Source organism: Haliotis rufescens, unplaced genomic scaffold (genome assembly GCF_023055435.1).
Source record: "Haliotis rufescens isolate VD_foot unplaced genomic scaffold, xgHalRufe1.0.p SCAF_8, whole genome shotgun sequence".
Taxonomy (NCBI): Eukaryota; Metazoa; Mollusca; class Gastropoda; order Lepetellida; family Haliotidae; genus Haliotis; species Haliotis rufescens.
The window spans coordinates 19,654,722-19,669,248 of record NW_025964372.1 but is presented as its reverse complement, the minus strand read 5'-3'; the positions used below and the strand labels follow the sequence as shown (position 1 = coordinate 19,669,248).

The 14,527-nt window shown below is 39.6% G+C and overlaps 1 protein-coding gene across 5 annotated transcripts in view; it reads left to right on the top strand.

Moving 5' to 3' along the window:
• Positions 1–2,214: 2,214 nt before the first annotated feature.
• Positions 2,215–14,527, top strand: part of LOC124142513 — a 69,040-nt gene continuing 56,727 nt past the window's right edge. For 4 of the 5 annotated variants that reach the window (XM_048388828.1, XM_048388830.1, XM_048388829.1 and 1 more), the window contains exons 1-3: positions 2,215–2,283; positions 4,769–4,825; positions 6,749–6,831. In XM_048388828.1, coding sequence (XP_048244785.1) covers positions 6,765–6,831 — 67 coding nt within the window. In that variant the 5' untranslated portion in view covers positions 2,215–2,283; positions 4,769–4,825; positions 6,749–6,764. Of the gene's footprint in view, positions 2,284–4,768; positions 4,826–6,044; positions 6,832–14,527 lie in introns of those variants that run through there. The other variant, XM_048388827.1, reaches the window with a different exon arrangement.

Below are 14,527 nucleotides of genomic sequence, written 5' to 3'. Positions count from 1 at the left end.
TCCTACCTGTATATGTACTTGTCAACTATACTCTGTCTACCACTTGCTTGATAACGGCGTTAGAACCTACACCGAAACATCGCTCTTAATTGTAATGAAGAAGTTGTTCGTCCATAAAATCTTATCCTTACTTAATTCAAACATTATTTGATTGGACGTCGATGTCTGATAAGAACTGATCATGGCTATTTATAATGGTAATAACATTTCAGGCATCAGGAGGGTAAAGTTGCAAGATGGAGAGAATCTTAAGCAGATTTTATTTTTCAACTTAACTGAGCCTGAAACACAGCGAGAAAAGAAACAATGAGACTTTGTGGCGACAACCCAACGACTAGGTATTTAGGTCATAAACGCACACTTGAGGGAATAAGAACCAGATTCTGTTGGATGACCATGAAAAAATGGCGTGGTAGTGCAGTGTGTGAAAATGAAAGCTTTCAAGTCTCAAAAAGCAGCGTCAATGAAAACATCCGGTCCAGTTGTACATCAACCAGAAAGGATTGCAGTAGACATTACAAGCCCGCTGCCAGATACAGAAAGTAGGTAACCGTTTTCTTGTGGTGGTTATGGACTATTTTACAAAGCATGTGGAATGCTATCCTATACCAGATCAGAGAGCACACACTGTCAAAACACATCTTGTGTACGGGTTTGTTAGTTGGTATGGAGTTCCAAAAGGTCTGCATTCTAACCAAGGGAGAAACTTTGAATCACTAGTATTCAAATTTATGTGTGGGGAACTTGGTATCACAAAAAACGTACTAGTTACCCGAACTCTCAAGGAATGGGGGAGCCCTTTATGAGGACTAAGGGAGATTTGTTGAGCAAGTATATTGCCAAAAATCACTGTGACTGGGATGAACATCTGGCTCTGGTGACAATGGCTTATAACTCCAGTGTACACAGTTCTTCCAAGTATATACCAAACTACCTTGTTTTTGGAAGAGTAATTAATCTACCAATAGATATCATGTATGGACAAAAAGGGGAACAGAAAAATTTGGAAGAAAAGGGGATTTGTGTGGACGAAATGGAGTCACGGATTACAGAGGCTGATGAAATAGTGAAGGAAGATCATCCCAGCATCATTGGTATGATGATAGCAAAGCTGATGCTAAACCATTTCAAGCAGGGGATTTTTTAAATACGTTTTTCATTCTACTGTACCAACAGGAAAATGCCATAAATTGTTTCAGCAGTTGGATGGACCCTATTAAATACTTTCAAGTGAGTGGTGATTATGGTTTTACACCAGAAATGGATCCACACATTGTACCATATCGGGAATTGAAACCGGGTCTTCAGCGTGACGAGCAAACGCTTTAACCACTAGGCTACCCGACCGCCCCCAAATACTTTCAAACCTTTGTGTTGTGATCTATAGAATTTTAACCATAAGAAGATGGTAGTCCATCGTAATAGATTCAAATTGTGCAATAATATTCGTAATAATAACCCATCCACATCTTCATTGAATGTCAACCCTGTGCCTCAGACACTCCTCAACATTTTAAAGACTGGAATTGTTCATTCAAGTGAAAAACAGTACTGGGTAGTAATGGATTTTGTCTTTCTCAACGGTGAAATAAGTCGCATTCCTTTACAGAAATTGACTTCTCCGTGCCTGTGTTACCCAGCAGTCTTCTATTAGAGGAAGGGAGAAGAATGAGACGGCCCCCGCCGTGGCTGAAGGACTATGTTCAGTGAACAGTGAACAGGGAACTATGAACTGTAAATATGTTATGTCTGTAACTGGTATACGTCACAGGCGTCCCGCATACTGTGGCTGAGGACTGTGTCCAATGAACAGGGAACCACTATGGTTCTATGATGTCAGTGTCTCGTTGTTTTTGTGATTATTTCTTTGCATCTTTTATTAAATGTTATATGAATAGTGATGTTACTGAATGTGAACTGTTACATTAATCTTGTTCCTATTGTTGTTAGACAAGTAAAGCAACTATCGTTTGTATGTATATATACATACTTAAGTACTTAGTCAAAATGAGCTCACAAAAGAATATCTTAATGTAGGTTACTCAAGACGAATTAATCTTTGTCACTAGAGCTGTTGTACATACATACTATTTTGATATAACACGCAGACGTGAGCCATGTTTCAAAGGGGTGGGGGTGGGGTGGGGGTGGGTGGTGGTGGGTAATGTTAAATGTTAGTTCATAAAGATATAACGAGATCTCGCGAGACCGAGACTCCGTTCAAGATAACGGCGCCCAGCGATCATGGATCGCGTTAGATGTGGCCAGTATAACTTGTAACTGGTAAGTAATGTTCAATGTGTATATATGACGTAAGGTAGGTAAGTTGCTGTGTTTGGTGGGTTGGGGTGTGGTGTGGTGATTGAAGGGCGGTTTAACGTTAGTCTGGTTGAGAGTGCTGATGTGTGCAAACATGTTATCGATTATACAACCGAATAAATAACCTTGACTCAAGGCGTTGTGTTATCACTGGGCTACGATCTAACAAAGTGGGCAAAGCGGAAGTATCAGTTAAAAAATAAAGTAGGTCATTCCGCCTTGACATGACAGTCCCTGGTGTGTTTGTTTGACATGCCCCTTCTGCTTGAGAAATCAGGACTACCCTTAATCTTCTTCAAGGTGTACAGCTACATGTAAGAATCTACGTTTTGACATATTCACATTCACACACTGAGTATGGGTGTTCAAACAAGTGCTTCAATACCCTCGTAACGTTTTTCTCGTATTGTGCGTAAGAAATGGTTCCTTAGTCGAACAATATCAGACCTCTCGCATAATGCATGTCTGTTTTCGGAGCCTACTTTTTTGTAACGGAAACCAAATTTGTGTAGCAATTTCAATAACTGATATTTTGAAATGGTCAAAGAATTATTTGTCTCTCTATATTTTTTTAGAGTACGGAGAGAGACATAGATATTTTGTTTATACAGAGTCTTAATGGCGTTTCTAACTATCTCTTGTTGAAATGAATCGACTTTAAAACATCGCTTGGGTTTTGAGATGGTCCCCTCAGGTGTGTCACTGCAGGTTGAATCAGTACACTTTGTTAACATAGTTTTTAACTTCCCTTCTGTTATCCCAACTGCACGTGCAGTTCATAAACGATACTTTTTCAAAGCATATTGTGGTCTACCTTTTTCACAATCTTTTTAAAAAAAATTGAAGACGTTGCAAATAATTGACTTAGCACCGAGTGATGTTCTCATTGTTTCAGGTATAGCAATCACGCATCTATGGTTTGCTCAGCAAGCCTTACGTCACTTTCGCACATGAAACTCGCCCACCTGGCTGTTCTATGAGCGACTGGTCCTCCCTGGTATGGGATGGCGAAAAATGTCAACAATATGATGATCGTTTGTAAAACAATTTTTTGATTCGGGTGTCCAAAATTATGAGACAAACCATCAGAGTTGGTCTGTCCAATTCATGTCGCTGTGCACATTTTAGTTTTGTTGCAATTTTTGGATTTTGAGTTAGTGAGCAATTCATCGGTCTCAAATGGAATCAAACGGACTGTAATAATTTATTGTATTGCCGTTCCTGGTCCTCGTGTAAATCAATTACGCCAAGACATTGCCCCTCGCCTTGTCCGCCGCGGCTCGGCTCCGTCAAGGAGTGATTGGTCTAACGACACTTACTCCAAGTTGTCTCGATCAGCATTCACACACGCACAATAAAGAAACGCAACACCAGTTTTATACTCACATAGTTTTACTTACTCTCAGTCCATCTATCAATACAGGACAGGATCAGACCGGCCAGACTCGTCACTAACTGGGGAAACTTAGAACGATCGGGATTCGACTCGATCGATTGCAAACCGCGCTCTCCTCTCCTATCATTTTATAGTGTTCGAGCCTGGCCTGTCCTTGTCACATGTCACAATACCTCATTTTGATTCGTTAAAAGTTAGATCTGACCATGAACTCATGTGTGTCGTAATCGGAAAAATACAGAAGCCTACGTGCCAGATTGCTCATCTCTCTATTCATTTTGTGACACGCATCCGGAAGCTCCAAATGAAATATACCTTGAAACTCTCTATTTGTTTCATTAACTAATGGACGATAGCCAGGAACCAATCCAATGATAATTATGAAATGGCCAGAATACACTTGTGATACATGTGAAATGTCTTATCTATTGATTCCTTTCAAACTAAAAGTTCTGTCAAACTATATCTAATGCAACTCCTCATTGCAGCTATAACGGTTACCATTTTCTAATGTTTTTGGGATGCATTTTTAACCTTATAACAGTTCTTTGCACTGTAACTTATCCCAGGAAGCAGATAGGTCTTGTCATATCACGGTCTCATTCTAAGTAATGGTAAAATAAGACAATGTTATCAGAGACAACACGCCCATTTTAGTGGGTACTACTTATATTTAAATGGATAAAAGAAAAAAAAAAAATTCGTTCTTAGAGAGTTTATTAATTAATCTTAAGTGTGAATTTTGTACGAATATAGCGCATGTCTGTTTGCTATGAATATACATTAATATAAAAGGAATGAAATGAAAACTTTAGCTAACCAACTTCTACTACTCTACAATGGGATTGTAGTCGTGAATGTGAATTTTGGGCCACCAACGTGCTCACTAACCTGATAGGGCTATAGTTAAAATTACATGTACTTGTTATGTAAGGTATCAGTCTCACTTAAAATCACCACATGTGCAATTATAATACAATTATTTTGTCGCCATCTTTTGTATTCATATAACAACGCCTTGTTAAAATAATATGTATATTCGTTTATATACAGGTTGTTCTCTATTACGATTCGTTGTCGGAAGTGACAAGATCAAAGTGGGAGCTTGCGGTAAGTACATTTTTTTGGTTCAAGTAGATATCTTCAAAAGGCACTATGTACTATGGGGAACAGCGTAAAATAAATTCTCAAAAGCGATCTGTTTTTCTTTCAAACTCTTTCTCTTGCATGTTTTATTTCCCGAAAGATGAGAATACTTCTCCTGCCTGTTGATTTCAAAGAAGTCAGATCAACAGTTGAACATGTTGTATGGAGTCTAGCATTGTCGTGCTGAAAGTGACTTGATAGGAACAATATGCGGCTGAAGAGTTTCATCACAATAGCGTTGGGTCGTTCAGTTGCCTGGCACGAGGTCTATTCTACCAGTGTGAGAGAAATTCGCCTACATTATTTTGCTGCCAAAGCCAAATCCGTCGATCTGCCGATGTCGGTGCATCCTGGCTTACCCATATTCTTAGTACGGCATAAATCCCTTAACCAAACGTCGCTGAACAATGTTTCATCGCTGTTTGGGGCATAAACTGCTTGCGGCTCAGTTGACGTCAAAACAACACTTTTGTCTGACAGGCCGTCGAGCTCTAAGACCTGCGTTACGAAGGCTGTCTGGTCAGATATCTTTCGCAATTTGAGAATTGCAAAAACGTAGTCGTATTAAGCGGACCTTGGAAGCCATTGTCACACGGGGACGGCTCGACCTGGGTCAGTCAATTGACGTGCCATGCTTTTCGTATCGATACCAGAGGAATTGATGGTGTCTTGGCACACATTTCAATATCCTGGCTACAACTGACTGCAAGTCTCCTGTTTCCCATCGACCTACGAGGTTGTTCCGTTGAGCTTCAGTGAGAAGTGGCACGACGTCACAGGTAAAACAGTTGCTGCCAGTCAAAATCACCCAACCATGAAAGCGCATAGATCCTATTGTAATGTGGTGTTACCATTCTTACTTTTGCAATATGCATGTGGTAGTTGTTGCGCTTTGAACGATTCAAACAGTGACAATTTAATTATTAACTATGTATATGAAGACAACAAGGTATGAAATATATCATGTATATTTTTATGGTTCGGGTAATGATGTCGCTCTGCCACTACTTTGAGGTCATTTCCATAATATTATGCTCCTTGCATTTGAAATAGACCAATCAGCCTCAGTTTCAGTTAAAAGTGTAGTCATGTCCTCACATTGTCATAACGCAATTACACAATATCGGTCTGTTGTTATACCATCATATTCAGTTAAAAGTGTAGTCATGTCCTCACATTGTCATAACGCAATTACACAATATCGGTCTGTTGTTATACCATCATATTGTCATATCAAAATATTACTCTATTACCATGTTGTTCTTTTGCCATATCATCGTATCGCGTGACCATATCGCTTTATGGATTTTTTGCTTCATCGTGATAACATGTCATGTTATCACCATAACATGTCGTTCTATCCCTATGTCGTGTCACGCTATCAACTTGTCGTGTCGTACTATCGCTGCATTGTCTAATTCTATTGTTTTGTCATTGTGTTTTGTATTATCGCTTTGTCGCGCGATATTGTGTGGATTTCTCGGAGCGATATGGCCAGGACCCCTCTCAGTGACCATCTTATAACATGTTAAACAAAATGCAGGAGTGCAAGTGCACTACCACAACAGGAATACTTCTGTCACACTTCTACGATTCGATTCCTGATCTAGCTTGAACGTTATTGACTGCGTCGTCTAAACACTCACTTCCAGTGATGAAACAGAACTTCCTTGTAGCCATCTGACACAAACATGGACTTTGAAACATTCTTTGTGATATATTCTCACTAACAAAACAAGGATCCTGTAAAACAAGGATGTAACATCTTGGTGTACGTGTATATGTAGGCCTTATCAGTGACAGGATGTTCTCTCCCTCAGATGTGGAATGATTTTCCCACCAGCCATCTCTGTAGACATTTAGGATCTTCATCCTTTGTTTTAATAGGAACCAGGAACCGACTATGGAGAGGATGATTTACAAGCGCTTCAGTTTGGTGGTTCTTTTGACGGTACTGCAGAGTGGCATGTGTAAGTATCTCTGTTGTGCTTTATTACCTCAGTATCTGCAATAAAAAAACATGTATCATCCATTAGATACGGATCCTTTACCAGAGTAAATATATTTTTTGAATTTATACATTAACTGTATTATTACACAGAATGACATGCCCTTTAAATCAGCTTTTCACTCAGCATCGAATTTCACACAGTAGGGGATGTCAAGTGAGTGAGTGAGTGAGTGAGTGAGTATGGTTTTATGCTGCTTTTAGCAATATTCCAGCAATATCACGACGGGGGACACCAGAAATGGGCTCCATACATTATACCCATATCGGCAATCTAACCCGGGTCTTCCGCATGACGAGCGAACGCTTTAACCACCCAGCTACCAGACCGCCTCAGGGGATGTCAAGAAACATACGTTGGAGTTACTGTTATTCAATAAAATGGAGATGACCAGATAATTGTCAATGTAGTATTTCTAACACATAACTGAATGATACGTGAATCTAACAATATAGCTTATCTCATTCACAAACAATCTTTGCACACTGTAGCCATTGAAGCTGGGGTCCCAGGCAGTGTATTGTGTAGTAATTCAAGACTGTGAGTTCAGATTGTTTCATAACCTGAGCCTTATCACCATCTCATTAGTAATCTGATATGATCTCTGTTTTTAAGTAGTAGTTAGCACCTCCTCTCCCCAAAAATCACATACAGGCGTTGATCAAATGGATAGCGCGTATTTTTGTGCTTAAATCACTTGGACATTGTTTAGCTTCATAAACTGTTTATAAGAAACATGTCAGACAGCTTTGACATCATTAAAGACTTAGTCTTATGAGATGATGTAAACATTAGGGGAAATGAGCTCAAGTAAATACAGAAACAGAGGCCCTAAAATTGCCACAGTGTTAAGCCCGAAAGTCTATTTAGGATTTAAATTATGATTAAGGAAGTCGAGGGTAGAGTGAGAACAAGATAACAAATCTTAACAAAACCTACCTGCCAAACAAGTACTAGTTCGTTAGTATCCGTAAGCCTAACAACTGCATGATTCCAAACGCAGCGTGTGTTCGTTGAAGGAAATACAGCCCCTCAGATCTTTGTTTACTGAATACACCTTGACTAATGTTCAGTGATATAACTTATTAAGATATTGAAGCTACATGGCCGCCCATAGTTTCGAGGAAATGTCCGGGCTACACTTCATGGTTTCGTGCTCAACAAATATATATGAATGTATATGATGCCTCATCTTGATGTACTTTAACAATGCAATTCGACAAAGAAGATGTACAGATGCCTCGACAACATTTTTCACACACGAATGAGTTCAACCTTAGCAGTCAACTAGTACAGGTATACATGGCTATTGATGCACATGTGTGTCAGGTTGCCCTAACCTCGCCTTCACATCTGTACACAAAACAAGTGCATTGTCTAAACTAGGCTACATATGCATTTCCTAAGCAGTTTCAATAATTCAGTGCGCTGTCACAACATGCTGTGTAGGTCTGTACAGCACAATGTATTTTATTAGTAATTGGTCGATCCTTCATAAATCATATTTTTACCATTCATTTCACATATGCCTCGGTAGAATTGGGGTAGGGGAAGGACTTCTGGCAATATATACCGGGGGGATAAAAAGGAGCAAAGTCCGGTGGTCGTCGTTGTCCAGTGTCTTTAAATTCATTGTTAGGAATTGGTGACCCGTAAATTTGGTGTCCTCCCATCTGTCAGACATCCCACTTGTTAAGACACTTTTAGTAATGGTTGATTCATTACTAATCCAATGCCTGTTACCTACGGTTTAAGTGGAGTCAATCCTTTCTTCACCCATCTGTCAGCCAGTAAGGAGTAAGGAAAGAACACCACAAACACAAAAATTTACAGCACTATCAATTCAAATGACATTAGGCATAAATAAATTAAATCAATGTCAGCACTAAAACACGCATATCAAGTATGTGATGTATTGATTTGATATATTTATCTCATACATGTACCTTGAGGAAGCGTATTAGGGCCACGGTCTAAGAAAATGTATCATCTATGTAGATGAAAGTAACATCGACGTCGTGATCGATGAAACTTTAATCTACATAGATGATATTTGGCTAACTTTTATATGCTAATTAGAGTAGGTTGGTGGCAATGTATCCTACATAATAAAATAATATGCACTTTATGTGGTTTATGAGACATCGGTGACGAATACCAATATGGGTTTTTGTGTTCTACAACTAATAAAACAAGACGTAGATTGTTGACTCATGTCTTCATTAACCAAAGTTCTGTTCTGTTAGAGCGCCTCACTTCTAATTGACGTATTTGTCATATATAATGGCTGCATTATTTTGTAAATATAATATTTAAATTCGTGTTTGATTTGTTGTGAATGAGAATGTCTGGCAATTGATTCTCATGTAACAGTTCTCTTAATTGAACAAACTTTGGGATTATCCTCTTCTCCATCTACTGGGAAAGAATATGCTCAGTTTCTTTTGTAACGCAAAGGTAGTATAGATCGATGTCATCTGCTTCAGTGTAACAAGTAATCGTTTTGTCTGTTTGAAAATACGGAAGATGTATAGATATATGCATTTACCAAGGGTACAAATCTACGTTTAAACTTCATAAAACATTGATGCATGAACATTTCCGGTGGAATTAAACTAACTGAACAGAATACGCTTTGGATAAAATGATGTTTATGAAATCACCTTCATATAATTACTTAACATTTGTTGTGTGTTCATTTAGTCCGTATCATAAGCGATCATATAGTTCATATAATTTAAGTTTCTGAACAGACAACTTGCAATTGTGAAACAAGGTACGGCGATACTAATGGCAAATTTCCCCTATCTGACTTGTCCATGTAGAGACCCATTTAAAGATACTAAACTTTTTATGCTCGAATATATACTCTTCAAAAAAGAAACTTGACATAGATGTAAATAAGTCAAACAGAACGATGATGTGTCTTTATTCGCGAAAACACATGCAAAGCACATAAACGTAGCGTTTGGGGAACAATTTTACAGCTTCATCCAAACGCAACCGCCTGTAAAAAACTTGCAGCACAGGATCCTGCATTTAGGCATGCAGGCCCCCCTGCTGAATGGGTATAAAAATCCACATCAACGGCTGTTCATACAGTCCTTATAACGGCAGTAGAGGCGGTGACAGAATGCCAAGACTGAATGCAGCCCAACGGAACAACGCCATTTGGAGATTACAAGCTAGAGCAACTCAGCAAGAAGTGGCCAGGCACTTTGGCGTATCCAGACAGACAATCTCCGCACTGTGGACCCGATACAACAACACCAACAGAGTTGACGACAGACCAAGGTCAGGAAGACCAAGGGTGACAACCCAAGCACAAGATCGATACATCCGGCTGCGACACCTCCGAGACCGCACTACCACAGCCACGTCTACAACCACACAGATCCCTGGGGTACGCAGAATATCAGATCAAACGGTACGCAACAGACTAAGGGAGGCTGGACTTTTTGCACGAAGACCTGTTCGACGTCATGTATTGACCCCACGTCATCTGGCGGACCGTCTGCTTTGGTGCCAACAGAGGGTTAGATGGGCACGTGCAAGGTGGAGAAATGTACTGTTTACTGACGAGTCCCGTTTCCAACTCACACGTGCTGATGGGCGCGCACGTGTCTACAGACGTCGGGGTGAACGTTACGCCCCTAACTGTGTGCAGCAGGTTGTCCCATTTGGCGGCGGGAGTGTCATGGTATGGGCCGGAATTCATCACGGTGGTAGGACGCCTCTCGTGCATGTGGCAGGTGTGCGTTACAGAGACTTGATCCTACAGTCTTACGTTCTTCCTCACGTCAACGTTCATGGCGGACAGTCCCAGCAGGACAACGCTCGACCGCATATTGCACGTGTTTGTCAGGACTTCTTACAGCACAACAACATCCAGACATTACCTTGGTCAGCCGGGTTACCAGATTTGTCCCCGATTGAGCATCTGTGGGACGAGTTGGATCGACGCGTTCGCAGAAGGAATCCATCGCCCCAAACACTTCCGGCGCTTCTTGATGCACTTCAGCAAGAATGGCAGCACATCCAACAGCGTGTTATTGACAACTTGATTGCATCTATGGGTCGTCGGTGTCAAGCGGTGATTGATGCACGTGGTTGGCACAACCGATACTGACATTTTCTGCACCCCTGTGACATTAACTGTATCGTGTACGTGTGTCTGTCTAGGTGACACGATTAATGTTTTGAACATTGTGTACATTGATCTTCAAACAGTGTTTCAATTATGGTTTCTGTGTCCTATTTTGAAACAATCGCATTATATTACATTTTGAAAGTCAGTGTCAAGTTTCTTTTTTTGAAGAGTATATATTATTTCAAAATTTAGAACTGATGCTTACTTTAATCATGATTTTACAATTGGTGACATTCTTTAATGTATATATGACACATTTAGCTTTTCCTATGTTAGTTATCTTATATTTATAAACATCAAGAGATTTGTGATTAAATAAGTCTTCATTACATTTAAATTATTTTTGATACCAATATCTTAATTATTTTTGATACTATTATAGCAACAAAATCATTCTGGTTTCGATATGAAAAGAATAATACCTTATATAACCATTCGATAATACAATAACACGTTGTCATAGATCCATTTCTGACTCCAAGACACGTATTATTGATATATCATGTTCTTTTATTACAGGCTTCGAATTTCCCCCACGCCACTGCTTTGAGGCCATACAAACTAAGAACTACAATTTTGAAAATACCGGTTTGTTTTATCCGAGGCTGTAATCTATCCCAGTAAGCAGATGGGCTTTTTATAACATTGTCTCAATTTAAGTAATGATAAATAAGACAATTTAATTATTGGACAGAGTTAAGAGAACTATTTTTTAAATATTTACGTCATACTCAATTTTGATAAAGGATGAAACATTCATTTTGTTCTGAGGTAGTTTATGAATTAATTGTATGGTAGGCTTGACTGCCTTTCTACGGATAAAATACCCATGTCTGTCTGTTACAAATATGCATCAATATAAAAGGAATTATATCAAACTTAGGCAAACTAACACGTCTCTGCAATGTGATTGTAGTCGTCTATGGGAATTTCGGAAGAACGACCTGTCACTTAATATATGGATATAATTAAAATTGCAATCGGGATCTACCAATGGTGTGTATGTGCGTGCGTGTATGTGTGTTTGTGCGTGTGAGTTTACAAGAACCTTGTAAGTTTTAAAAAGGAACACGAGATTGAATAACTCTAAAAACACACTTGGATCTAATACTGATCTGTTGAGTTCATGCTGTGATACAAATCCTCTGTAACAACTTACATAAACACCGATAGCACAGATGCTGACATGGATTACTCTTCCTATATTTGGCTAAAATGTTTTTTCGTCCTTATGACAATATCTGTGATATATCATATTAATTGTCTTGGAAACAACATCTAGTAAAATACCTCTTGTTAACGTTCCAAATTATTTTAGGATAATGCTTTTGCAGAAGTAAATGCTGCACCATTGCAAGAAAAAACACAAAGACTTGAGTTGGATGTAAAGCCACAGGTTTATATACAGAACAGTACAAGGACTGGAGAACACTCCTAGGCTGGGAAACGCTAAACACTGTCAACCAGAAGGTGCCAGGACAGAACAGCAAATCCATACGGAGCCAAATGATGGGACCCCCCAGGGTAAAAGCGCATAGGGGGTCTGATGTAGGCTCCACAACCACCATTATACAATAGTGCCTAGATGGTATGCCTCAAAGACCTCAAAAACACCAAAATCACTACTTCCAGCCCAAAAGTGTTCCGCCACGAGATGTGTCTCTACACATCTCCTCCAATACTTGTACTGTGATTACTGTTATAGTGTAAGAAATTAATTAGCCAAAAATACCTTACTTTTTACTTCAGTATCTGCCATGAAGTGCTGAAAAGCCTCTTGTAAAGTGTTTACAAACAATGCATTTCCCACTTCGGAAAGATGTTATTATTTATAAATATCAAATTACCTGAAGTTATTGATTGTGCATTCAAAGTTTTAGAGTCTAATGTAAGTTGAGTATGCCTTAGACTTCCATCGACCCCATTACTGTATTGTCTCCGATGACACGCCCATGTCTGCGGCAGTAGTGGCTGCTCCAATGCGGAACGAGTGTGATATGAACTTACATGGGTCGAGTCCCATATATCTGATGCATTTGGAAACCATAGCTGCAAACTGGTATCTTGTTAAAGGTTGACAGTTCAAATGGCAAAACAGAAAAACTGAACCCGCTGGACGAAGTGCAAGGTATTGCTTCATTGTTTTTAGTGGGCATATTTCACTTGCTAACTGATCTTTCTTTGATGATCTCACGGATACTTCTAAAAATGTCCTCTAGACTGTGACATCTGAAATCCTAAGAGGTCGTTCCAAATGAAGATGGTCAGTGTAAACCAACTCGCCAACTCTCATGAAACCGAAAAAGGCCAGAAAAAATGCAGTTGTAAACAAAATAGCTTCATATAACTCTCACGAAACCGAAATAGGCCAGAAAAAATCCAGTTGTAAACAAAATAGCTTCATATGTAGAACTACAAAGAGCATTTAGAGCCCTTGAGTCGTTAGGAGCCTTCCAACATCTTTCGGACGATAAAATTGCTTGTGGTATCTTGCAATCCTGTGAGTTTCTGTTGGTAGCTTACAGCGATTGGTGCTGACACTGTGTCGAGTGGGCCAAACCTTTTAGGGACAAAAATGCAATATATGTTGTAAGTTGTCGTGACGGTGCCGGCCAAAGATAAGGATAGTTGAACTGTTGTCGAAAGCATGAAAAACTGGTCAGTGGTAAGCCTTCCTCGTATTGTGTGAAATAGACGCCAGTAGTAATCGGTTTACTTCCCTTCCACAATCTTTCAAACTGTGTCTGGTATAAGAGTTGCCGCCAAATGTGCATCTGGAGCCAGTTGCCGGAATTTCTCTTACTGAAAACGTGAATGTGCATCAGAAAGAACATTCTTTTCCCCTCAATATACTCGCCTCTAATTGTGATATTCGACTCCAAACAACACAAGACAAGGTGCCTAACCAAAGACATGACTGAATCTGATCTTGAGGTCATCTTGTTAATGATCTCGACTACTGCCTGGTTGTCACAATGGAATACGACCCCTTTCCCGAGTAACTCAGCACCCCATATCGCAATTGCAATTGCGATGGGAAAATACTCAAGGACGGTAATGATTCGGCCAAGCTCCACAGGCAAAATAAATACCAAAACCTTTGCCTTGTCCACCAGCACTGTTAGTATAAAACTCCAGATCAGCATTTGAAGCCCAAAACCTTTATCTTATTATGGAAACTCCATTGAACTTCTAAAATCTCTGCCAAACTCTTAGGTCACTCTTCATGTTCTTTGTCAATCTTATGTGGTGGTGAGGCTTCCGGCCACATGTAGCATTAGTCATTCGTCGGAGAAAACATCTGCCTGGTGGAACTGCGTTGCACAGGAAATTAAGTAAACCAAGTAACGACAACATTTCCTTTAATCTAACCTTTGAACGTGCCAAAAATTTATCTATAGCATCTAACGAATGAGAGAGCTTCTCCTCAGGCACACGCACACACATGTTGCCTGAGTCTAGTTCCAAGCCTAAAAATATCAGCTTTGTTGTTGGCCCAATAGTCTT